General features: G+C 41.8%; 2 protein-coding genes across 2 annotated transcripts in view; both read right to left on the reverse strand.

Annotated features, from left to right (window-relative positions):
* The window catches only part of SLAMF6 (SLAM family member 6), a 43203-nt gene extending 41969 nt beyond the window's left edge, over positions 1–1234 (reverse strand). The window contains exon 1 of the mRNA XM_058536873.1: positions 1222–1234. Coding sequence (XP_058392856.1) covers positions 1222–1234 — 13 coding nt within the window. The remainder of the gene's footprint in view (positions 1–1221) is intronic.
* On the reverse strand, positions 641–25075 carry CD84 (CD84 molecule). Its single transcript, XM_058539593.1, has 8 exons — positions 25001–25075; positions 13003–13353; positions 7305–7556; positions 6792–6911; positions 6109–6141; positions 4658–4755; positions 3690–3752; positions 641–1987 (listed from the first exon to the last, which is right to left on the reverse strand). Exons 1-8 carry the CDS (start codon positions 25044–25046, stop codon positions 1922–1924), a joined length of 1029 nt encoding a protein of 342 aa, XP_058395576.1. The 5' UTR covers positions 25047–25075; the 3' UTR covers positions 641–1921.
* Between the last annotated feature and the right edge of the window lie 1154 nt (positions 25076–26229).

Here is a 26229-nt window from a genome sequence, read left to right on the forward strand (position 1 = left end):
TATACTTTGGGGGCTTTGCAGCCCCCAAGACAGTCCTAACGGTGGTCAGGGATAGATGGTTCTATGGACCCATTCACTGGGACTAGCCCCTTGATTCTGCCTAAATGCAGTTTATTTCTGCTATCCAGTCTGAGATAGCTCATGGGGATTTAGGATTTAGCTGGTTACATTTGCTAACACATAAGGGAAACGATTCTTAAAATGCTCACTTGAATGTTCTGCTCAGCTGTGGATGATTCCTCCTCTGTGCTGGCAGGTGGATGGGGTGGAGCACCTAACCTCACTTGAACTCCATGACTCTCTGGGTTGAGCCCTAGGAACTGAGGTGAAGCCAGTTTCATCACCTACAACTTCATCTCCCAAGTTCCCTCTGGAGAATGCCTCTGCTTCCTTTAAGGTCTCTTGTTTTGATGGTTGAGTTACACACAGTTCCTCTAAAGTGCCAGAAATATAGCTGGTCAATTCCTTTTGGAGAATGTGGGTGCTGTGTATGGCTTCGTCTTCTTGCTGAGGCTGCTTGGAGTGTGTATTAGTCTGGTTCTGCAGAGAAACAGAACCAATAGGAAAGAAATGTATATATATATATATATATATATATATATATTTCCTATTGGTTTCATATATATATATATATATATGAAATAAGGAATTGGTTCATATGGTTATGGAGACTGAGAAATCCCAATATCTGCAGTTGGCAAGCTGGAGAGGTGATGGTATCGTTCCAATCTGAGTCCAATGGCCTGAAAACCAGGAGAGCTAATGGTGTAAGTTCCAGTCCACGTCCGAGTCCTCAGGTAGGAGAAGACCTGTGTTCCAGCTTGAAGACAGTCAAAAAGAGAGAGAGAATGAATTCTCTCTTACTCTGCCTTCATTTCTACTCAGGCTTTCAATGGATTTGGTGATGGCCACCCACACTGGAGGGCAGGATTAATCTGCTTTACTGACTCTACTAATTCAAACGTTAATCTCATCCAGAAACACCTTTACATATATATCCTGAATAACGTTTAGCCAAATATCTGGGAACCTCATGGCCCAATGAAATTGACACATAAAATTAACCATCGCAGAGTGATACAGAAGGAAAGGTTGGCCAGAAAGAAAATGTTATGAGGCTTCTGAAGAAGAGCCTGAAGAAAAATGCTCCAGCAGTCTAGTCCCTAGAGAAAGAGCATTTTGCAACTATCCATTTGCAACACAACCCTGATGGCTTCTCACGTGACACCGTCATGTGCGGTTGGGCTGGTCCAGCCAGTTGTACCCTGCACAAGGGTGCCCGGGCAAAGGGGCAAGTACAGGCTGAAACGCAGCCTACACTCTACTTGCCAAACCATGCGCTTGGGCGAGGGGCTGCCTCTGCACCAGGGAAAGGGTGCTTTTGTCTAATTTGCCCAAGGTGCTATGTGGACTGGTGGAGGTCGTGCACTAGGGCTCCTCACATATACTGAGTGTGAGCAGAGCATCCTAGGTAGTGTGCCATGGCCTATTATAGGTGTGCAAAATATTGATCCTCTCCACATATGGGCTTTTTGGGAAGGGTCATCACCTCTAGTCACAAGAAGCCTCTAGCCACAGGTAGCCTCTACTCATGAGCAATCTTGTTTGTTTACTCCATTGTGCGGTAAAATTATTATTTTCTACATGTCCTGTGATGTGAAGAAGATTGGGAAGCACTGTGCCAGGGGACTTGCCTTGTTGTTCATCCAGGAGGGAGCCATTTCAGAAAGGGCATGTGTCCATTTGTCTGTCTAGGCACAAGCTATGCCCAGCAGCAGAGGGCTTCCTGCTTTGCCTACATGTTGGGATGTGGTGATTTGCAATCTCCAGGTAAGCTCTGGGCAGAGAAAATCTGTGTCTGGGGCATCTGCCACTATTTATGGTTGTAGCTGTTTCCATAGGGAGAATGCTGGCCGGGAGCCTAGACCACAATTTCATAGCTTGAAGTCCCAGGATGTTTGCTGTCCTGAGTGCTGGTTTTCTCCATCTGTGCACAAGAGGGAGACAGAGGACATGTTAACTGAAAGTTGCTACTGGGGAATTCCAGTCCCATGAGGTACCCAAGAGAGTTCTGCAAATGGCACAGGGAGATGCCTTAGATTTCTGTGGTGCTGGGGAAATCTAGGGTAGAAGAGCCTTGCTTTTTGCTGAGTCCCTGGCCTCTGCTCTAGCCACCCCATTTGCAAGCCCTCGGGTAATCAAATTCTTAGCCCAGAAAAAAGCAGCAGGAGGGAATGGGGATATTTGCATTGATTTTGATTATAGGCTTCAGGCAACATCCAGGTTCAAGCTACTCGCCTTCCTTGTTCCTAGTTGAGCCCTAGTTCCTTCTGTACTCCAATAACTACACCTTCCCATAGACATTGGTGAGTCACCCCCACTAGTGTCTCACGAGCTCTAGTTATTTAGAGTACTGCAGACAACCTTCCTTGAGGAATCTTTAGTTCAAATTACATACTGACCAATTAATAACTGTCGTCCAACATGTCTAGAGAATTTACTTTGAGATGTCTCAATCCAGGACTCCCTGATTAATCCCTCAAATCTAGTCCTTTCCAATTTTATCTCCTTCTCTGTTTCCTCCCACTTTCCTTCAGATCCTGGCTCAAACATGTGGGACCCTGCCCCTCACTTCTTGCTCCTCCCTTCCTTTCATCTTTCTCCTCTTCTTTCCTCATGCACCTCCTTCTTTTCCTTCTCCCTCCTTCCCTCTCCTGATCACTGAGGAAGTAAAGGTTCTACTGTCTCATTCTCTGGGACACTTGGCTTATCTTTACATTCAAACTGACCTGTGGATTAAGTCCCCTTACAAAGGAAGTAGCTTGCACAGCTCACAGATGCCTTAGAGAATCAGCTCTTAGTTCTCAGTCATGGATTCGTTTGCGTTCCATTTCAAATTCCCAATAATTCCTCCCACTATTCATGTTATCATTATTTCCCTTTCCCCCGGACTCCTAGGTACAAATTTATCTCTTGTGATTAGTTTCCTGCCTATTAGCTCAGCTATTAAACAGGAACACTTTAAAAACATTTGATTCACCAAGAGACCCCAAAGCTATCCTTCTGACTGTGGTAGAAATGAGGACCCTCAGACAGGGACAACCCCCCACAAGCTCCCCCAAACTGAAAGTCCTGTCGAAGGACAGGACTTACTTTCCCTCTTTGCATATTCCAGAGAAGGACACTGAGGCACAGGGAACTGTGAGTGCCATTAGACCCCTGCAAATGGTTGTGCAGGTTGTATACTGTGAAAGTCAGCTGAGAGAGAAAATGGGAACTGAAATTCAGCCTGTGTTCTACTTTCCAATCTGTGCACCTGGTATGGGCCTGTGTCTGCCAAGGGTGGGGGAAGGGTGCCAATTCTCCAATTTTCACACTATGAGCTAGTAGTGGCTCTGGGTATTATAGAGGCTGGGGTTTTCACTGTAGTTCAGAGGCCTAGGGGCTCCTGCATTTAAAGGGTGGCATCAACAACCCAAGCAGGCCAGCTTGTGGATGGTCATAGACCTGCAGAGCAGGGCTTGGTGCATGTGTGGAAGTACCTATAGCCCAAAGCCCTCAGCAGTTAGTCCTGAGAAGTACAGAGATGAGTCCAAGGGAACCAGCTGGCCCCTAGTTGGATGGACAGCATAGAGCAGAATGGCTGTAACAGATGAGACAACAGGGATAAAAAGTCAGAAGGGATTTACCTTATCAGAGTATTGCACTATGGAATAAATTGTGTTCACTGGCTCCTCCTTGGCGGGGAGGACCTGTAAAACACCCATTTTCCCCTCAGTGAGGGAGCCCAGGCAAAACCATATGAGTCCCCTTTCCTACTTCTGCCCCTGACCATCACCCTCCCTGGTCCCACTTTCACTAGGAGGCCTCCTCTCCTGGGCTCCGCTCTGGTCCCATCCAGCTTTGCAGAGGATCAGGGTCAGGTGAGGGTGTGGGAAGGAGGGTGGGTAGCAGTTGGGCAGAAACCTCAGGAGTGAAGAGGAGGGGTCTGTGTCGTTCAATCAGGCTTTTAGCTTTCCGTGGGCTCTATGGACCTAGCCGTTTCATCAGTCCAAGCACAGTGCTAGATTGACACCTCAGTTTCTGAGGAGCAGGCTGGTGGAGGCACAGAGGAAGGCAATACCATGAAGAAGCCTGATCCAGGGTGGAGGTGATGGAGGGGCAAGCAGGTAAAAGGCAGGTGGGAGGAGAGGGTGTGGGACAGAGTGACTCTGAGCCTGAGGAAAGCGAGCTGCTGCTGCAGCCAGACAAGGAAGTCACATTCCAGGGGACCTTTCTCAGTTCTGTGACCCTGTTAGCAACCTGTTCACTTGTCTGTGGCCACATAACAGACCTCACCTCACATTAGGGGCTCCCTTGTTGTTTGTCCTTGTAGAAGGTGCTTCACTCCTAGTCATGACTCTTATCCAACCCAGAGCCAGACCCCCATGTGGAAGCTTAGGGCCTTAACCCCTAGAGGCTGCCATGGAGTGACAATTGGCCACATTCCTGTCCTCATAGAGAGACTCATGGCATCATTTCCCTGACATGATATCTCCTAGTGGGACCCTCTAGATTCTTGGCTGTGGCTGTCTAGGCAACAGGAAGCAGACGCCTGCTGACCATGACTCCCTGTCCTGGGGGTGGAGGTGGGGATCCATAAGTAGCATCATCTCACCATGGACTGGGGGATTTCATCATAGATTCTGGACTCTGCTGGCCGGGCATCTCTTGAAACTGTGATGTATGTGTATATTGTGTTCTTTGAGACAGCATCTGTGGCACAAATAAACATAAAACCACAGTATTTGAAAGGTGGATGCATTTTTAGAGATAATCTATTCTAATGTTCTCTTTTTAAGACAAGGAAATGAAGCCCTAAGAGGTTAAATGGCTCCCATCCACTTGGATCCTTGGCATGTCTCTCCCTTTTCTAGGGATGGCATGTGGAATGGGAGGCATCTGCCTTCAGCCTCATCCAGAGCTCAGAGGGAATTCGTTTCTACTCTAGAGTCCACATTAAGCTAAAGAGATTCTCCCCAATCCCTGTCTGGGCAGTCACAGTAGCTCTTCCACCAGTGTCTTAATTAGTGTCTCTGGCACCCAGCATTGACTGCCCTGCATGGCTAGCTGTCTTTTCATGGAGGGTTGTAGTTTTTCAGCTAGATGATTCTCTCCAGTTATACACCGTGTTGGGTTCTTCTGGTGCAGACCTTCCTGTTACTTCCTCAATGTCAAGCAGATAGTAGACGCTCCACAAACATTTTTTGCTTGATTGATTTGTGCAAACATGTGTTAAGCTCCCTCTATGTGCCAGGCTCTGTGTGAGGCCACGGAGAAGCAAAGACAGGAGAGAGAAGTTTTAAGAATTCACAGGCTGGGAAAGGCACACATTGCAGCGTACTCCTTTTCTTCGCTCCTAACATGGAACATTTTAGGATCAAGTGGAAAAGAGAGAGCCAGAATTTTGGGCCTTCATATTCCAGGGCACCAACATATTCACAAATAACAGGTCTGAATTGAGCAATATCACAGGGATCCCAAGTCTCAGAGTTCTGTCCTGTCCTGACCGCTGCCCCAGACTTGGCGAGTAAGCCAGATTAAATGCTCGCTCTTATCTCATTTGTAGGTGAAAAAAGAAGCCCTTCTTCTTTCTCAAGAGGCTGTGAGGGACTGAAGACACATGTGTCTGTGAGAAACCCTGAAGATCAGGCCTGAGCAAGTTGTGTGACTTCTTCCTATCATGAGGCCATTTGAGTTACAGTTAGTGTCACAAACTCTCTCCCTCTAGAATGCCTCCTTCTGTGCCAAGCCCAAGCCCGTCAATCACAAGTATAGTAGCTGACATTTACTGAGTACTTACTATGTACCAGGCACTGGGCCAATATTTTATATATGTAATTCCATTTAGTCCATTTAATAAGACTATGCAGCACACCCTATTATTACACATATTTTACAACTGAGTAAACAGACTTACAGTAATAAAATAACTGGTAGGTGACAAACGGTCAAGCTGGGACCTTCGCCCAGACTGCCTGCAAAGCACAAGCTTAGTCTTAAGCACACTCTGCTGTGATCTCATCTCTCCCAGTTGTCATCCAGGGAAACTTGTGGCTGAGAACTTACCAGGGTTCTTACTGAAGGTCTTCAAGTAGGAACCTGAGGAATCAGACCCAAAAGAGAGTCAGGAACATGGAAGCAGAAGTAGAGTCTCTCTACATCCAGGCTTGTTATTATGATTGGTGGGAAAGGAAGATTTGGGTGGACATGCGGTTAGTAGGAATAGGAGGATGTAATGATCTCCTAGGGGCCTAAGATCAGGTTTTCTGAATTGAGAATGGCACAATTATAGCAGGGTCCAGAGGGATCTAGTGACAACCATGGAGTACAAAATTAGCACATGTCCCTCAATGACTCTCCAAAAGTCCTAGTCAAAATACAATGTAGTTGGAAGTGACCCTGGAAACCCTCTAGTCCAAACCTCACTTTACGTGTGAAAACACTGGGCCAGAGAGGTAAAGATATGTGTTCAATAAAGCACAGCTTGTTAATGGTGGCACTAAACTCAAACTGAAGTTCAAGGCGCACCAGATACTAGTGATCCCAGAACAGATTCTGAAGACCATTCAGGGTAAAGTCATACAGTCCCCGGAGCCATCATTCAGGGAATGGTGTGGTGGTGGGGTGGGGATTGTAGGAAGGCTCATTCCCTGGAACAAAGAACCTCTCCACACCACCTCAGATAAATGACTTCGGTCCTCGGAATAAGAAGGTGCATTTCCATGTTTTACCTTTTGGGAAAATCCTACCTTGTCTTCTCTTGCACAAAAGGTATAAAAGCACTGAAGGTAGAAGGAGTATAAACAGAGATAGCACAGCCAGCCCACTCAGCAGCCCAGTGTGGCGAGTACGGAGGCCTATTGTGATGTCTGGAAATGAAAAATGGGGTGAGACTTAACTCTTGGGAAATAAGCCCCAGAGGCTGGGCAGCCTTGTCTACATTCAGGGGCACTATCCAAGTCGGGTGCCCTCCAGGGTAGTGCCAAAGCTCTGTGGGAAACTCTACTTTCTGCTAGTAAAAGTCAGGATTAGAAACTGAATCAGAGAGCCGAGCAGGGGCTGCCCCAGAACACCCTGAAATGCCTGGCATCTCTCAGAAGGCTTTGGACTCTTTTCCAGGGCTTCGTGGGAGGAGATGCCCCTGGGGACCAGGCCTGGCATAAGGGAGGCACATTCCCCAGGAGAACGAGGCTCAAAGTCAGACCTTGCAGCTCTTCCGAGTGATTCCTGTGACTCCGGGAGGGATGGGCAGAGCTGGTTACCTGTACAGAGCTGCCGGGAAGAGATGGAGTCAGAATTGTTGCTGACAGGGTTCCAGGCTGTGCATGTGTAAGTCAGCTCTTGGTTGTCAGGTATCCTGAAGATTCGAAGGACATTACCCTCTTCCCCCAGGGGACTCCAACTGTATGTCACATTCTTTTCTTCTTTCTCCACAGAGCACGTCAGTGTGACATTACAGGTGCTGTTCACAGATGTCATTAAACTCTGGGTAATTTTTGGCTTCCCAAGCCGACCTGTGAGGGGAAAACACATGAGCCAGTGCAAGCTGGAGCTTGTGAGAGCCAACTGTTAACTTTCCAGAAATTTTTCAAGACAGTTGTTAAAACATGGCCATCATGAAAAATTAAAGTATAAAAACTTACAATAAAATAAAGTATTTTGATAACAAAGCTAAGAAATACTCAAAACTCATCACTTCCCCCTTTTTTTGACAATTTACTATTTTCTATGCTCTAGAAGTTATTCACGTCTTTTATATCTGTCCTTCGTGATGATGTACAAAGTCTTCCCAACTCTGCTTGTCTTAAAATCAGCCACAGTGGGAGTTTTCACACCATAAGTATTGGCAAATGCTACAAACTAGGGCTTGATTGACTACTTTGTTGATTATCACTTTAGACATAAGAAAGCAATGGAGGAAAGGCGACTAAAGCAGATTAAAGTTAAAAGTGCATCCTGTCTGTAGCCATTATACTGTGAATAGCACAAAACAACTAGGAAATATTCTCCCACTATTTCAATACTGTTATCCAGTTCAGCAAAGTTGCTCACATCGTTGATGAACAAGGAAGTCCTGATATTTATGGGTGTGTGTATGCACGTACACTGCATGAAACCATCTTTAAGAATACGTTTTTGGTGCTGTTTTCTGGTGTATGTGTGTTTTCTTTAAGTTTTTTGTTTTGTTTTGAAGTGCCCCTGATGAAAGTTAAAAATCTCTTTAAAAGTTCATTTTAAGAAATGTTTGTACTAAAGCAATCCAAAGGTAAGTTTTAAAAGTTATAGGCTAGTAAAAGGTTACCAAAGAACAACTATATTTAAGTTGAGGTAATACTGTAGCTAGATCTGGAGCTGGCAGAAGGAAAGGGACATTCTTTTCTTTACCAGGAAATACGAAAATGACCCCATTCAGAGTTGATAAATCTAGTCCATTCTTGACAGGGCTGCTGTGATGGGGTTTGTTCCTTTCACGATAGCCGTGTGAGGAGGGGAATAGAGGAGGCAGAAGGAATTGGCATGTAACTTTGTAATTAATGTGGAGTCTATAAAGGCAATATATTTAGGAATGTAAATATAGGAACCATTTGTCTGTACTTGTGATGGAGTAGAACACGAGAAGTAAGATGCTGTAAAGGTTTTTGATTCCAGCCTAAGCAGAAACCCTGGTCCTTGGAGTCTCGTAGAGGGATCTATTCCAGATTAGAATTAGTGATTACTTGGCAAAAAGACTTAACAAGTTTGGAGTAGACCTTGATTAACTGTAACACTGATAGATACAGACATATATAGCGAAAAATGAACCAAATTGTGTGTGTGTGTGTGTGTGTGTGTGTGTATGCATTTCTTTAGAAATTTGATTTACAAGAATGTTAAAGTCTCTGCTCAGTAGTTTTCTTTTTGGTGAGTGTTGAGGTAGGGGATAGTGGTGAAGAATAGGATCACATCTCATTTTTCCCTGCAGGAACAGATGATACCTGCACAAAGCTGCTGGGCAGAGAAGATCAGAGTTGTGGCTGACAGGCCTTCCTCCACCCAAATCGGAGAGTGGAAGCCATTGGAGGCCGGGTTCAGACTTCAGGCTCCACTACTCTCTAACTGTGGAATGGTGGAGCAGGGATACAGCATCACTGGGCTTCAGTTCCCTCATTTATGACACAAGGATAACAATTTTCTCCTGCTATGGTTGATGTGAGGATTAAATGAGCTATTGTATATAAAGACCACTCTAATATCCACCTGTCTGTCTATTCATCTATCTATCCATCTATGTATTTGTCTATCTGTCTATCTATCTATATACTCATATGTCTATTACCTATCTATCTATTTATCTATCTATCTACCTACCTATCTGTCTATTATCTGTCTATGCTTGTATGTACATTAATCGTCTATGGAGGAGACAAAATAAACTGGCAATAGTCACCTCCTCTGAGAAGGGAGAGTTGCATTTCACTGTAGTATTACCTTTTGCTTTAATGGTGCATATATTGTCTAAATATGTATAATTTTTATATGTTTTTAAAAGTTGGGTGGTAGAATTCCAGACACAGGGAGAGTGTTCAATAAATGTCAGTTCCCTTCTCTGTATCTTCTCAGTTACCTCCTCTGAAGGGACAGATTTGTTGTATGGGCAGTACGGCTTTCTCTGAGACTTTACACAGTCTGCCCTAATTGCAGATGGCACAACACCTCCCAAAGATCCAGTGGGTAAAAGTAAACATATAAATGGATGAAAACAAACACCTTAAAACTGAACGACTTCTTTGTTTTCTCAATCAAAGTTCTTGAATGAGTCAAATATTTTCTAAAGTGTCCACACTTGGGTATGGTTCTTTGGCTATCTCACTCATGCCCAATTCAGAGCCTTCTTCATCTAGGAAATCCTTTATAACTAGAATTTAAAATGGGGCTAAGGGTTAAAAAGTTAATAATGACTACTAGTTATTGAGCATCTACTTTAAGGCATGCGCTGTACTAGGAGTTCAACTAACACTATCTCTCATTTAATCCCACCTATTATAATCTACATTCTATAGATGAGGAAACTTAGGTGCAGAGAGGCTAAACAACTTGCCCAAGGCCACACAGCTGGCAAGAGGTCAAATTCCAACATTAATGCTCTTTCCACTATGCCTTCCAACCAGACACAGCCTGATTCAGTCACGCTATATTCATTGGGCAGTTTCAATTGTCAGGCACAGTGTTAAGACTGTAGACTATTATAATTCATTCATTCTTCCATTCAACAAATACTTCTGAAGCACCCACCGTGTGCCTGACAATGTAGGTGCAGGGGATACAGTGATGAACTTCAAATACGAAGTCTTTGTCTTTATGGAACTTGAATTTGAGTAGAGTAACTATATACCTGAATTCTAACTAATACAACATAGATTAGTCAGATTCCTGTATTTTTCTGCTGTGGGCAAATAGATAGTGAAGTCCTTGAGACCTGGCTCAAATATTCTCTATACTACAAATTAGTGCTGCCCAATGGAGGAAAATGTGAATCATGTAATTTGACTTTTTCTAATAACCACATTAAAAATAGTAAAAATAAACAGGTGATATTAATTTTAGTAATATATTTTATTTAGCCCAATATATCCAAAATGTTATCTTAACCTGTAACCAATATAAAAATTATTAATGGGGTATTTTATGTTTTCTTATGTGTGCTAAGACCTCAAAATCTAGTGTGTATTTTACATGTACGGTACATCTCAATTTGGACTCACTATGTTTCAAATATTCAAGAGCCATATGTGGCTAGTGGCTACTGTATTGGGCAGGGAAGTTCTAGATCAGTGCTTCTCAAACTTTAGCACACATAGGAATAATCCAGAGAGAGTGTTAAAACACAGATTCCTGGGCTTCACCACCAAAGGTAAGGGGTGGGGCCTGAGAATCTGCATTTCCAGCTAGTTTCTGGGTCATGCTGATGCTGCCAGTGCACAGACCACACTTTGAATAGCATTTTGTAACACCACACACATCTCCTGGAGAATTGTGGCAATTTTAATGATAATAATAGTTCTTATATTTTACCTTTTAAAAGCACTTTGCATTAGCTACTAGAGAAATTCAAATTAAAACCAAAATAAGGTGTTTCTACACACCCCTCAGAATGGCCAAAATAAAAAATAGTGATAACACTAAATGCTGGTGAGGATGTGGAGAAACTGGGTCACTCATATACTGCTGGTGGGAATGTAAAATAGTTGGGCAATTCTTTTACAACTAAAAATGACTCTCAAAAGTTCTAGAGAGAGCTATCAAGCCATGAAAAGACATAGAGCTAACTTAACTGCATATTACTAAGTGGAAGAAGCCAATCTGAGAGGGCTAAATAATGTGTGATTCCAAATACATGACATTCTGAAAAAGGCAAAAACCATGGAGACAGCAGAAAGATCAGTGGTTACCAGGAGCTGGGGGCAGGGAGGGATGAATAAGCAGAGAACAGAGGGTTTTTAGGACAATGAAACTATTTTGTATGATACTATAATGGTGGATACATGTCATTATATATTTGTCAAAACCCATAGAATGTACAACTCCAAGAGTGAACCCTAAGGTAAACTATGGACTCTGGGTGATAATGATGCATCAATGTACATTATCAATTGTAACAAATGTGCCCCTCTGATGGGGGATGTTTATAATAGAGGAGGCTATGCATGTGTGTGGGGGCAGCGTGCATATGGGAACTCCCTGTACTTTCTACTTAATTTTTCTATGAATGAACCTTAAACTGCTCTGAAAAATAGAATCTATTTAAAAGGGAAAAAAAGTTCTGGAGATGGACAGTGGGGATGATTGCACAGTGATGTGAAGGTGCTTAATGCCACTGAACTGCACACTTAAAAATGATTAAAATGTTAAATGTTATGTTATGTATATTTTATCACAATAAAAAAAAAGGAAAAATGGATTTACTGTATGATTTCATTCTTGGGCATTTATCTCAGAGAAACAAACAGTTATTTCATGCAGAAACTTGTACATGAGTGTTCATAGCAGATTTATTAGTAATTGCCCCAAACTGGAAACAACTAAAATATTCCTCAGTAGGTGAATAGTTAAACAAATTAGTGTACCTATACCATGGAATACTATCTAGCAATAAAAAGATATAAACTATTGATACTTGGAATAATTAGGATGACTCTCAAAGAAATTCCACTGAGTGAATAAAGCCAGTCTCTAAAGCATGCATACTGCCTGATTCTATCTAGGTAATATTTGTGAAATAACATAATAACAGAGGTGAAGAATGGATTGATGTCTTCCAGGAGTTTTGAAAGGGAAAGGGGCAGTGATGGGTGACTATAATGGATGAGGGAATCTCATGGTGATGGTGCAGTTAAATATCTTGATTGTGGTGGTGGTTACATGAAGCTACATATGTGAATAAGTGGTACAGAGCGACACACATTCTAACACATAAATGAGTGCCTGTCTAACTGGTGGAATCTAAATAAGCTCTACGGATGGTACCAATGTCAATTTCCTGGTTTGATATTGTCCTACAGTCACATAAGATGTTACCACTGGGAAAGGCTGGCTGAAGTGGGCACAGAACCTCCCTGTACATTTCTTCACACCTTTCTATGTATCTGTAATCATTTCAAATTAAACAAAAAAATTTTTAAGTTCTTTGCATACCCTATCTTACTTGATCCTCACAATAACTATGGGAAGTGAATAATATGATTATTCCCATTTTATAGAAAAGAAAAACAAGGCTCAGGGGACAAACTGCTAAAGGGAGATTACATAGCTAAAAAACAAGCAAAGCCACATCCTTTTTTATAAGTACTGGTATATTTATATAAGTATTTGTAAATATAAAAAGATTTAAGGAACCCAATTGTCAGAAATACAGATGTTCTTTAGATAGCAAATTTGCAAAGTAAAAATAAAAAACAAACCCTCTGTCTTCCCACAACTTACGATAGACTTGAAGGTTGTAGTGCCTGGTGATGGTGGTGGCCTTTGTTTCAGGGGTATTTATATTTATGTCGGCTTTGTAGGTCCCTGTATCTTCCATCCTCAGATTGCTGATTTCCAGGTTGTAGTTCTGAGCTGAGACATTTATTCGTTCATAATAATTTTGGTGGGTCACTGTAACTGTGGGTGCTGTTCTTGAATTTCCTGGTACTACAAAAGCAACGGATGTTTTGGAATTCCAAGCAATGCTGACAACTTGCTGTGGTTCTTGGATATTTAAGGGAAAAGTAACTGATTCCCCCAGAATCCCATTCACTGTGAGGATGTCTATGTCGCTTCCAGCTGCTTCCAGACCTGAGGACATAAGAAGACCGTAGCCATTTGACTGTTGAACCTTTTAGAGTTCCCTGTCTCCCCAGGCCTGAGTCTCCCTAAGGAGGTGCCAAATAGACACAGCTCATACAGTTTCTTGAGGATGCCTTTTTTGTTTAAGCATTTTGCTCTAGGTGTATTTAATATGTTAGATGGCTAATTTTTCAAAAGGATTATTACTTAGAAACTAAGTTTCCCAGTGAATTTCAAGCAATCTATCTCATTAAAAACATGTTTATCTAGACTTAGCGACTCTGAGAGCTAGAAGGGATTTGAGAGATGAAGACCATACACCTCCATGAGGTTCAAGATGTTAAATGTCTTTCTTTCCCAAAGTCGTTGCCAAGTGATAGAAGAGCTGGGACAAGAGCCTGGGCTGGCTACTGCAGTCTTTGCAAAAAGAGAGTCACATTTATGCCTTTATTCCTGGAAGACATAGGCAGAGAGTGCTTGACTCTGTGGAGTAAATATTCTCCAAGTTGGTGATTTGAGGGGGTCTTTTTTGTTCACCATCATATCCCCAGTCTCTAGAAGAATACCTGACACATAGTGGGTGCTTAGTAAATATCTGTGGAATGAATTGATAAATGGAATTCAGTTATGGGTTGCCTAGAATCTTTTGGAACAACTTCCGAAGTAAGCAAAGTTAGTTTATTCATTCATACATTTATGAATGAATGCACATTATTTATTCAGGGTCAGCTTTGTTCCAGACACTATGGCAGGTATGTATTAATTCAACTTGTAAAACAAATGTTTGTTGAGCATCTATTCTTTTAAGCATGGTGTAAGAAGCTGGGGAAGCAACGGTGAATAAAAATAGATATAGTTCCTGCTCTCTGGAACTTAACAGTTAAAGAAAGAAACCAGTGCTGATCAGATAACTACGAATGATTAGGTACAAAATATGTAAGTATTAGTGCTTTGAGAGAGAATAGCAAGGGGACTCCATCTGTTCTGGGAATCCAAGAACGCTTTCTAGTAAGAGTGGAAGTATGAGTGCTTTTAAAATCTAACATGGGAAAAAATGAAAGTTTTATTTTCTTCTTCTCTTCTCCTCCATCACCTTATGAAGATAAGTCTGTTTAGTACGCAGTTTATAAAACGAAAGGCAATATAATCATAAGGTGTTATTTTCTCCTCTTCCTTCTCTTCTTTCTTTACTCTGTTATGCTCACTGATCTCTATTTAGTGTGAAAGAGTATTTCGAGCCAGTGTAGATGATATTCAAAATATTTAATAACCAATAGCCACAACTACTGGCCAGTCAGAAAAGGCATCAGCCATAAGCAATTATTGGGCTTTTCTGAAGAGTATTGGCTGAATGTTCCCCCAAAGAGCAGAACATAAGTTTCCACATAAGTGGGTTGGGGTTGACCCTCAAGTTTATCCAGAGCTTGGCATACAGAGGGCAAGAATAAAGGTCATTGAGAATACAAGTTATTTTGAAGTGTCAGAAGAGCAAAGGGACTTCTTATCCTCATGGTGATGTCTCACTATGGCACCCTTCCAGCCCAGGAACTCCTGAAAGAGCCCAGGGACCGCTAATATAAACCTCTTTCCTTTCAGATCAACTAAGATTTTCCCTTAGGAGGAATATCCCAGGCAAGGCCTGATGACTTAGTAGGGGTGGGCTAAGTACAGAGGGAGATGTAACAGGGCCCTGGGGAGAAGGGGAAAACTAAAGGCCCTTATCTACAAACATTTATTAAGTGCTAAATAACAACACTATTATTCAGGGATGAATAGGGTATGGTTGTGGTCCTGAGGAGCGCGCAGCCCAGAGAATAACACAGATGTGTGTACAAGTGAAAAATAATACAACGCGATGAGTGCTAAAAGGTAAGAGCAAAAGGAAAAAATCATTGAGGGGACCTAGGAGAGACTAAAGTTGCCTTCAGTGGCAGGAGTCACAGTTTACAAAATCTGTTTCCTTGAACATTAATTCTCCCCAGATAATGTGTTCCACTGGGTTGCTGAGGTCTGTTAGAGGGACACTTGGAGTTTCCCAACCTGAATCCCTGGATGTCCTAGACATAAGCATGTGACCTCTGCAGTTGCACAGAGCCTTGAGCTAGGAGAGATGCTGAACTTGGTTTAATGCTGCCGTGCCACCATGAAATTCTTAATATTATTTGAACAAGCGGCCCCACATTTTCATATTGTACTGGGTTCTGCAAACTGAAAAATAGCTGGTCCCACATCTCTTACGGCTTTTTTGACATCAGGCCCTAGCTCCTAACTGTCATTCTGCTCTTTGGATTCAGGTTAAGTGTGAGATGATGGATAATAGGTAGGCTCCATAGACTTGTAATTCTTGTGGGTTCTCTCATTAAACTCCAGGAAGTGTGTAGGCAGTCTGCTAAGGCTGAGACCTGCTTAGTTTTAGGGCAGTTGCACAACCACAAATGGTTGGTGTGTGATGCTGTGTTTGAAGTATACCTTATCTCCTTAGCAAGTCATTCAGGAAATGATGCTGGGGTATCAAAGGGTATGAAGCAGTGGGGGTGGCAGATAGGTGAAGCTGGGGGAAGTCTTGCTTCTCTTTGTGCTGCTGGTGTTGTTGATGAGAATGCTGGGCCTGCTGAGAAAAGGCAGAGGGCTTGCACAGGCATAAGATTCTGCCCCCCACAACACTCCAACTGTGGTCTGAGAGAGGCAGTTGTAAAACCATAGCATGTAGTGGAAAGACAGGGAGGCTGAAGACGTAGGTGCTAGTATTTCTACTTATGAGCTGGGAAATCTTAATAATGTCATAAAACCTTTCTGAGTCTCAGTTTTTTCATCCATATAATGGAAATAATAACTATAAAATTTGATGTATCTACCTAGTGATCAACAAATTATATAGTATGAGTGGAAATGCTTTGTTAACCACCAAGGCAAAATAAATGTTAGTCATTTCTGAGGTTGATAATGATAATGATGAGGATGAGAATCATCCATCATCTTAAGAATTGGTACATGCCCTTTAGGGCTTCTCTAGTCCATCTCTATGATGGCCTTGGCGACACCAGGAATATACTGAAGAATGTATGAAAAGCCATTATTAATGGGTAATTCAAGTAAAGCCCAGAGGGATACTTTTAGGTACCACTCCACTTTGCGGACTTTATTCTTTTCTTAAAGAGTTCAGATTTAAAAAAAAACAATCTCTATATCAACCAACCCCAATAGTTACTTTTCTAGGTGCTGAAGGGATTCAAACATTATATTTGTGTTGGAGGGGACCTTAGGAAAACTCAGTTTCACAGAGAACTTGTGGCACAAAAATGTCTTGAGGATTTACCGTGAAATGCACTATGCAAGTCTATGACCAAGACAAATCCCTGCCTTTTAAAGGAATTTCATATCTGGTTAGGGAAATAAGACACACACATATACATAACTCTCCTTTGCAATATGAGGTAGTGAATGATAAATTCCAGTGAATGGTAGAGATAGTGATTGCAGTAGGAATTCAAAGAAAAGAGAGATCACTTTGAGCTCTGGTGGTTAGAGGAAACTCCCTGGACAAAGTAGAATTTGTGGAGGACTTTGAAGAGCAAATAGAATTTTCCTGGATAGAAAGGGAAAGGATGGGTGTCTTCAGTCCTCGTGTCCTGAATAAAAGTTTAAAAGCAGGAGAATATGTGATGTAGGTTGAATGAGTATAGATTTGTGTAGCAGAGTAGAGAGAGTTAAGGCTGAAGATATAAATTAGGTTTGGATTTGGGACAGCCTTGAGTTTCAGGTCTACACCACAGGCAGAGGGGAGCTGTTAAAGTTTTTGAAGATAAAGATTAAAATGATGTTTTAGGGTCATAGTAATGTAGTAATGATGTGCAGAAAGAATAAGTGGCAGGAGAAGTGGGCTTGAGAGACCATTTTGGAAGCTATTGTAGCCATCTGGGCATGAATAAGGGGATGATAACGGGAATGGGAAGGAAGGGCTGAATTTGAGAGATAACACAAAGAAAGGCAAGGAATAAGGAGGCATCTAATAGAATTGAATTGTTCAACAATATATTTTGAGTGCCTACTTGTGTCAGTGGAAAACTGATAGATACTAGAAAACCGATTAAGTTTATGGTGGAAAGAAGTCAAAAGGAGAAGACAAATTTAGTGTTAGAAATACTGAATTTGAGATGATGGTGGACCATCTAAGTAAGGAGTTGAAAGGATAGAAGACAAGGAGAGAAAAACAGGCGTGAAGTATTGTTTGGGAGGATGTGGCAGATCTGCTAGTTGTTTTACAATATTTGTTATCTCTCTCATGTTTAGTAACAATTCCTAATTTTTAGCAGAGCATATGATCACCCAGAGTACTAGCTTTCTGTTCACTAAGTTTGGTGATGTGACTAAGTTCAGGCCAATGGGATGAAAATGGAAGTGTTGTATATGACTTCTATGTCTTAAGAAGGGAGCGTGTTGCTTTCTTCATCTTTTTCTTTCTGCTTGTATGCTAGAATGCCATGACAGCTGGATCTCAGACAGACATTTTGGATCAAGAAGAGGAAGCCAAGTACTGAGAATGATGGAGCAGGAAAATTGACAAAGTGTGTATCCCTGATGACCGTCTGAGCTATTCTAACAATGGAACTGCCAACTCTGAACTTTTTTACATGAACAAGAAATAAACTTCTCCTCTCTCTAGATGAGAATCAAAGGCAAGAAAAGACTGGAACCCTGGGATGTGAGCTTGGATGGAAAAATATGTTTACTATGACCCCTAGGTAGCTATGGTGAAGAGAGAACCTGGGACCCCAAGGGCAGGATGACACCAGCTTGGAGAGAGGACTGTGGACAGGCTGATCATTGGACATGGCCTTCCCCTTCTGGAAGGGAAGCTGAGCACCTTTCCCAGTCTAATATACTTTTCTGTATATTTGGTGGTAACTCCTAGTTCCATGAATGAACCCATGGGTATGGGTGGACTTTATGAATGCACATTCCATGACAAAGTACCTGTCAAAAATTACTGACTAGAAGAAGGTAAAAGAGATTATGAGAAAAAGAAAGGTATTTGGGAAAAAAAAGAATCAGAAACTTCATCTGGGTTAGAAAGATTGATGGAGTAGTAGGACTTTAACGGGCTAGAGGGAAATTCTTCAGAGGTAAGCAAGAGAAACTTACTAAAGAAGTGTTGGGAGGAATCCAAAAAGATTTAAAAATATCAAATATTGGTGACAATGGAGAGGGCATTTGGACCTAAAACCTCTTAATTTTCCTTAGATTCTATTAAAAATCAAGACAGTATACAGTTGGGGTTTTGGGAGGCCCCCTAGTCTCCTTTCATATACTTGGCCGTCATCTACTAGGCCCTGCCTGTTCTGGCCCCTCCCTCTCTCTCTTCATCTCCTACCCTTCTCTCCCTCACTCACTCCAGCCTCACTGGCTTCCTCATTCTTCACACAGGCCAGGAACACCTGCTGTTGCCTTAGAGATTTTGTATTTCCTGTCCTTTTTCTACAACAACACTCTTTCCTGCACTCCCTCACAGTGAAACTCTGCTCCAATGTCATCTCATCAGAGAGAGCTTTCCTGATGACTGCATTTAAGAGAGCAATCCCCTCTCTATCACTGTCTGTTGCTTTGCCTTACTTTATTTTTCTTCATAGCAGTTATCACTACTAAAGCATTGTATGTGCATATTTATTTATCTTCCCCAACTCCTAGCCCCACTAGAATGTAAGTGCCATGAATGCAGTCTTCATCTGTTTCGGTCACTACTATTTCCCTAACAACTAGTGGATGATTACTAAATGTTTGTTGAAAGAATGGATAGTTTTTGGTTACTGACCCAATTACCCTTTTTCCAGCAATAAAAAGCAAGAAGAAAAACTCAGAGCAGGGCTGGCCCTGTGGCTTAGTGGTTAAGTGCGCATGCTCTGCTACTGGTGGCCCGGGTTCGGATCCCGGGCGCGCACCGAGGTACCGCTTCTCCGGCCATGCTGAGGCCGCGTCCCACATACAGCAACTAGAAGGATGTGCAACTATGACATACAACTATCTACTGGGGCTTTGGGGGGAAAAAAAAAGGAGGAGGATTGGCAATAGATGTTAGCTCAGAGCCGGTCTTCCTCAGCAAAAAGAGGAGGATTATCATGGATGTTAGCTCAGGGCTGATCTTCCTCACACACACACACAAAAAACTCAGAGCAAGAGAAAGTGAGGGCAAGAGAGAACTCTACTGGTCCTTGGGTCTTGATGTGAAAGGTCTAGGGTATAAACTGATGAATAAAGAGCAGTTGGCTAAGTGTAACTTCTTTCCACTCCAATATTCTCATGCTACTTGCAAAAAAAAAAAAATTGCATAGATCCACATGATGGGGATTCAGAGCGTGGTTAGTGAAAGTGTCCTGAACAAGAAATATGTTGTGGTCAAGGCTCTGTTGTCAACTAGCCAAATGACCATGAATAAGTCACTTTCCTGCTAAGTCTCAGGATTCTGGTTGGTCAATGAAATAAAAAAGACATGCCCGGCTACTTTGAGGAATTATGAGGATTAAATGACATGCGAGTGTTCTCAAGTGTTATATCAATGGAGAGGAATCTAGAGACTTCAAAGGGAGTCTTGCCTTGAGGAGCACCCTCTGTCTGCCCCATGTGAGGCACCATGACTTAGTGATGAAGATTCAGACTACCTAAGCTTGAATTCTGGCTCTGTCAGGTACTAGCCATGACACTTTGGGAAAGTTAACAACTTCTCTGTGCCCCAGTTTTATCAGTTTTTAAATGAAGCTAACAGTAGCACCTACCTCATAGAAGTGTTGTGAGAGTTAAACGAGTTAATATTTGTAAACTTAGAAAGGTGCCTGGCATACACTAGGCACTATATGTGTTTGTTATATAAAACACAGAAGCATTGTTACAGAGATTAAAATAATACTCCCAGGTTGGGGCTGGCCCAGTGGCACAAGCGGTTAAGTGCGTGTGCTCTGCTGCTGCAGCCTGGGGTTCGCCGGTTCAGATCCCGGGCACGTACAGATGCACTGCTTGGCAAGCCATGCTGTGGCAGTGTCCCATATAAAGTGGAGGAAGATGGGCACGGATGTTAGCCCAGGGCCAGTCTTCCTCAGCAAAAAAAGAGGAAGATTGGCAGATATTAGCACAGGGCTGATCTCCTCACCAAAAAAAAAAAAAAAAAAATAATAATAATAATACTCTCAGGCAACAATTAAGGGAGAAGAAGAGTTGGAGTATTGGGGAGACCTTAGAGAAGGGCAACATGTAGCTATTAATGAGAGTGGAAATAAGGAAGCGTATTGTTGCTTAACTGCTACCTAAACTCCCTTGCTACTTTAGGATTCTTCAAATAAACATTTCTTGTTTTTTTTTTTGGCACTAGCTAACCTTCCCCTCTTCTCCTCCCATTCACTGCATTCTAGATCAATAAGTGGGAGTGGAACCTCCCAGAATATTGCAGGCATGGAGGGGTGACTAAAGGTAGCTGTACCCTGGGGCACCCAAAAGAGAGACGGTTATAACCAGTTATACTGAGTGAAGGAAATAGAGGGCAAAGATGAAGCAAAAGGTTGAGCAGCCAGAAGTTTTGTGTCTTTCTTCTCGAGGATGGAAATTCCTTGGTTAGGAGATTTTAAAAAAAGGAAGCTACCACTTCCATACAATAGTATACTATTTTCTGCTGGATTTTTTACTGCCTATCATCTTTATTGAGATTTGGGTTGACTTGAATCCACTTTTTCAAAACAAACAAAAACACACACAAATTCTCAAAACAGAGATGGGATCCTGGCCAACCATTTGTTTTATCACCACTCCCCTCTACTAGCACATAATCAGAAATTGAGTATAACACAAGAAATACGGGTATATAGTCAGCTCCACCAACATCAGTCCCCCGACTGATTGCTTATACCTCTTTCGTTTCCAGCTTCCACATAGATGAGCCTAGTTACCCTCAAACTTGCAAATTCATCCCTCTCCAAGATTCAAGACAAGAAAGGTTTGATTCAGGAAATACCTGAGTAGCCTAGCACTGACCTTTGGGCATCTGCTGTGAAGGCACTATGGCTGCTTTGTTGGTTACGATATTGATTTCCAGGGCTGAGCAGGCTGACAAGATGGGTCTTTACTCCCTCCTACTGGAGTCCTGTGTTATCATAGGGACACAGCGTCCTGGCCTCTATTTGGAAACTGGATTTTCCAGCTGATGTCCTGATATCCAGTTTTCCTCATTCATGATATTACTTTTCCATTTCTATAACTGAGCTTCTGCTTTTGAGGCTTTTCTGAGTGTCTGTGGTAGTAGTCTGCTCAAATCTCTTTCTAGAACAGAGGCTTTGTTTTCATCTTAAAGGCTCCTCTCTGCAAGGATTTTGGACTAGTGGCAAATTGGCTCTTGCCAGGACTCTTCTCCAGGTGTGAAATCCTGTATCTAACCCCCAGAATGATGGTTGGGGCCTACTTATTCACGGACAGATATCCAGATGAGCCCACTCATTTTTTGGACTTCTAAGTATTAACTATTGGAATGCCCCACGACTGTGTTCTAGATTCAACAGGACATCAAGACTTTGTTGATACTGGACCCTTGTTTGTCTTGAAGAAGCTAATTCAAGTCAACCCAAATCGTATCGATGAGGATGGTACTTGAACCATGTCGGAATATGGTATTTTCCTTTGGTATTCCGCCTTGCTGGCCTGCCTAAACTTTTGTTATTGACAAAAGCCTGCCCACCAAACCCCACCCTCCTCTACAGGTGGGTGTAGAAACAGGCCCAGGCCTCTGACTAATCCTATCTTGTTGAGAATAAATCACTACTTTTCACTAAAAATTCCCGCAATGTGATAACTATCAATAGTAAGGACAGTATTTTATTCCACTTCAGCATCAAAGTTGGTGGAGGCAGCATTGCTCAGTGGTTAAATCTAAAGACACTGGAGTTCAAATCCTACTTCCTCTATTTTTTGGTTAAGTGACCTCTAATTTTCTGCATCTCAATGTTTTTATCTGTAAAATTGAAATATATGAATAGTACCCATCTCATAGAGCATTCTGAGGATTAAACAAAACAATAAATGTAGACTACTTAGAGTAATGCCAGACATGTAGTGATTGTTCCATAAATGGTTAGTTATTACTATTATTGGTGGGAGATAGGAGAAGGGAGCAAGGGGAAGGGTTGAAGAAATAAGCCAGAAAGATGTGGAGAAAAGGAAGAATTAAAAGAATGTGAGAGAGAACATGTAGAGAGAAATGGGCATGGAGCAAATGTGGTAGACTCATTCTGTCTTCTATGCCAGAGAGTGGGTGGCTACTTGGAGGGACAGTCAGAGTCACAGTGATCACAAGTCCTGATGAGCAAGTTGAAATCAGAGCATGACTATGAATCTTGGTTCTTAGAGAAAACTTTTCCAATATGGAAGAGTCACGAGTTCACACACTCAAGACTTCTCTTATTTCAGTGATTTCAAGGGAAAATGGGGATTTCTAATCTTCTTTTCCACTGCTTCTCAGCTGCTTCCATTGCTCTGAATTCCAGGGAAGTGCATAAAATCAGTGTTAACTTCTAAGCCTAATGCTAAATATAAGGGACCATGTTTGCCAGAAAGAGCAGCAGGAGGAGTTTAGAGTATATTTCTGCACTCAGGAAATGTTTGTGAAATAATCTTTATGAGGTGAACAGATCCATTCAGCAAAGACAAATGATACATGAAAGTACTTCTGGTTTTACTTTTATGAAAAGAAGCCCCCACCCCCATTTCAGGGATCCCTGACAAAATAAATATCTTACCCCTGGTTTCCTCTCTTAGAGCCCCAACAGCCCACACCTCAGCTCAAACTCCCACCACCTTTTCTCCTGCTCCTGTTCCTTGGACCATCCCAGATGGAAGAGCCTTGTCCAGGATCTCTGTGCAATAAAGCCTTAGCTCTTCCTAATATCACGTGACAAGCGAATGTGAAAGACAACAGCAGCGTTAGCTAATATATGTTAGGCACTTACTATATTCAGGCACTGCGCCAAGTGTTGCACATGAATTATCATTTTGCTTCTCAAAACAATCCTATTGTACTGATAGATTCCCCATTTTGAAGTCGAAACAACAGGGAGAGCTTATGTGACTTCCCCAAAGTCACAAATCTGGTGGATAAATGATTCACTACTAGCTGATTGACAACTTTGACTTCAGTTTCAGTAGATGAGGCAAGTGTATATTAGAGCTGCCTTTTATCGTAGCATGTGTTAGCCCTTTGAAGAGCATCAAGGATCTGAAAACTTAAAGAGTGAGGAGGTCAGAAAGAGTGTAGAGCAGACAGAGCTATAGCCTTGGGGTGAGAAGAACCAATGTCCATTTCCAGCTCTACCAATTTCTGGTTGTGAAACTTCAGGTGAATTCTTTAACCAGAATCTTAGTTTATGCTTTTTTTTTGTTTGCATGATGGGATTAATAATATCTATCTTGCTTATTTCAATGGTTTTAGTATGGATAACACAAAAATGTAAGCATAAAAATTGTAGAATGCTTTGCAAAGTAAGTATTATCAAATGCCAACCTGTCCATCCCTTTTCTGGAAGATTGGGGACATCCCTAGATTTCCACTTAGGTTCTATCCAACTCTTTTCCCCGTCTACTTGCATTTTCTATCTGCCGTGTCAGAGTGAATAGCATAGGCTCCAAAAACTTGGCCTGCCTAGTGGTTGCAATCTCCGTGAAGATCAAAATAAAGGAACCACAGCTTTAAATGGTTCAGAACCAGAGAGACCAAGGTGCATTGACTCCACCTTTCAGGAAATCCTAACTCACTAGATTCTCTGTGTCCTAACTCATGCCAGGAATTTGGTAGTGCATTTTCAGAGCAGGCAAGTGATACGTTAAGTAGATTTAGAAATGCCAAACATAGTCAATTTTTATATAAATAAGGCAATTGCTTAGATTTAGTGAGATGATATATGCAGTGACAAAACTCTCCCAGAGCTACGTTAATGTCACATAGTTTTCTTTGTACTAACAACCAATATTCATTTTGTCCTTTACAGTTTACTGCTAAGCCATAAGTAAGAAAAACAGCCTTAGTTCAAGTTCTCCATTTCTTTTTTGAGACCTAACTTATTTGTAAAATAGGGATAATAATCTCTTTCTCATTTATTTCTGCGAGCTTTTGGAGGATACAGCAGAGGAATAGCTCTGAATGTGCTTTGAAAATAAGGGGAGCTTATAGAGATGAAGTTTTTACAATGATAATTATAGTCATGCATTACTCTAATCTGCTGGAGAAATAAAATAGAATTGCAGATGGCGTAGCTCTGTAAAAACTATATAACCAAAACTATATATAACCAAAAACTATATATGCCAAAAAGAAATTGCTTTTGAGCTATTTAAGGTTTTGGATTATTTCTTCTTGCCAGGATTTCTGGGTGGGTCTACCAAGTGCTGACTCTCCTGAGCAGAAGAGTTTGTCTCAGACCTGTGGAGACTGGACACAGACAAAATTCAGAAATATAAACTCTAAAGCTGAAAAATAGTTAGGTTTAAATCTTAAGTCTTTCCCCAGCCAGTTGGATCTCTTTTGGGACCCCCTTTTAAAACAGATCAAAAGGGAATTTCAATGTCTTCCTTAAGGGCAATTTCTAAAACTTAATAGAAAACTAGGAGGGGATCAGCAAGGGTCAGAACTCACAGGTTTGCAGGCAAAGGAGCAAGATCCCTAGGCGGCGCTGAGCCATCTTCTCCCAGAGAATAATCTGTAGACAACAACGGCACTCTTCAAGCAGAGTCAGTTTCACTCTAGTTTTCTTGCTTCTTTTTATAGCCATCTTTAAGAAAGGAAGTGTGAGTTAACTGTTTAGGAAACGTTTGTCTATGTATTGGGATGGTAGTTTTTTTCCTACTACGTAACATAAGGTGCCTAGCATTAATTAGTTATTTATCCAACAAATATTTATGGAATGCCTACTATGTGCCAGGTACTATTCTGGGCACTGGCAATATAAAGAGCAACAAAGCAGTTGATCTCCCTCCTTTCATGGAGCTCATGATACTGAACCTCTTAATCTCAAGTTCATGCACCCAATGTGCAGTAAGCCAAACACTGAGACATTGGTGCTAGGAAATGGAGAAAGATTTATTCGAATTGGCCGAAACAAGAAGGTGAGAGCATGAGTTCACTCAAATCTGCCTTCCCAAGAGCAGAAAGCAGGGGAGTTTTATAGAGCTAAGGGGCTTGGCAAGAGGAGATTTGGAGAAACAAAGGGGTCATTCCTGATAAGCCTTTGGGCAATCTGACTTCTGGGCTTCAAGGGCTGCTGGGGGCCAGCCATCTGGTGATTGTAACCTTCCCAAAGGCATTCTCTTTCTTCTGCAAAACAAGCTCACAAATCTTCTGCAAAATAAGCTCACGAATCCTCGAGACCCCTGAGTCCCCTCTCAAGTTAAACAGGAAAACAGCAAATTGCTTATTGAACATCTACAGAACCCTCAGGTACTTGACTTTACTCATACTCTTGTTGGGGAGATCAACAATTAAACAGGCAGTTCCAATACGGTGTGATAAATGTTGCAAGAGAGAAACTATGGGGAACTGGGAGAGCAGCAGGGGCATCTAACCCAGGCTAGGAGAGTGTGGGGAAAGCTTCATGAAGGAACTGAGAACTAAGCTGAGACAGATCTTAAGAGTAAGTTAGCATTATTAGGAGAAAGGTGGTGGGGGAGAGGGAATAGGAAGAATGTGTTGACACGATAGGAGCTTAACAAATAGTAGCAACCAATATTGCGTAATTATAGTTATATATAATAGTATATAATAGGATTACATATAAATCTACTATATATAGTTATATAATAATAATTACATAATTATTATATAATTAATATTATTATACTATGGTTGAGCTAGGTGTAACATAGGAC

Source organism: Diceros bicornis, chromosome 4 (assembly GCF_020826845.1).
Source record: "Diceros bicornis minor isolate mBicDic1 chromosome 4, mDicBic1.mat.cur, whole genome shotgun sequence".
Lineage (NCBI taxonomy): Eukaryota > Metazoa > Chordata > Mammalia > Perissodactyla > Rhinocerotidae > Diceros > Diceros bicornis.

Excerpts from the sequence above, each read along its gene's own strand:
- CD84 (XM_058539593.1), bottom strand. The coding sequence starts at position 25,046 with ATGGCTCAGCGCCGCCTAGGGATCTTGCTCCTTTGCCTGCAAACCT. Across the intron at positions 13,354-25,000 it reads GCTCCTTTGCCTGCAAACCT|GTCTGGAAGCAGCTGGAAGC; the intron begins GTGAGTTCTGAC and ends TTATGTCCTCAG. Across the intron at positions 3,753-4,657 it reads ATGAAATCCCCCAGTCCATG|GTCCTCCCCGCCAAGGAGGA; the intron begins GTGAGATGATGC and ends GGTGTTTTACAG.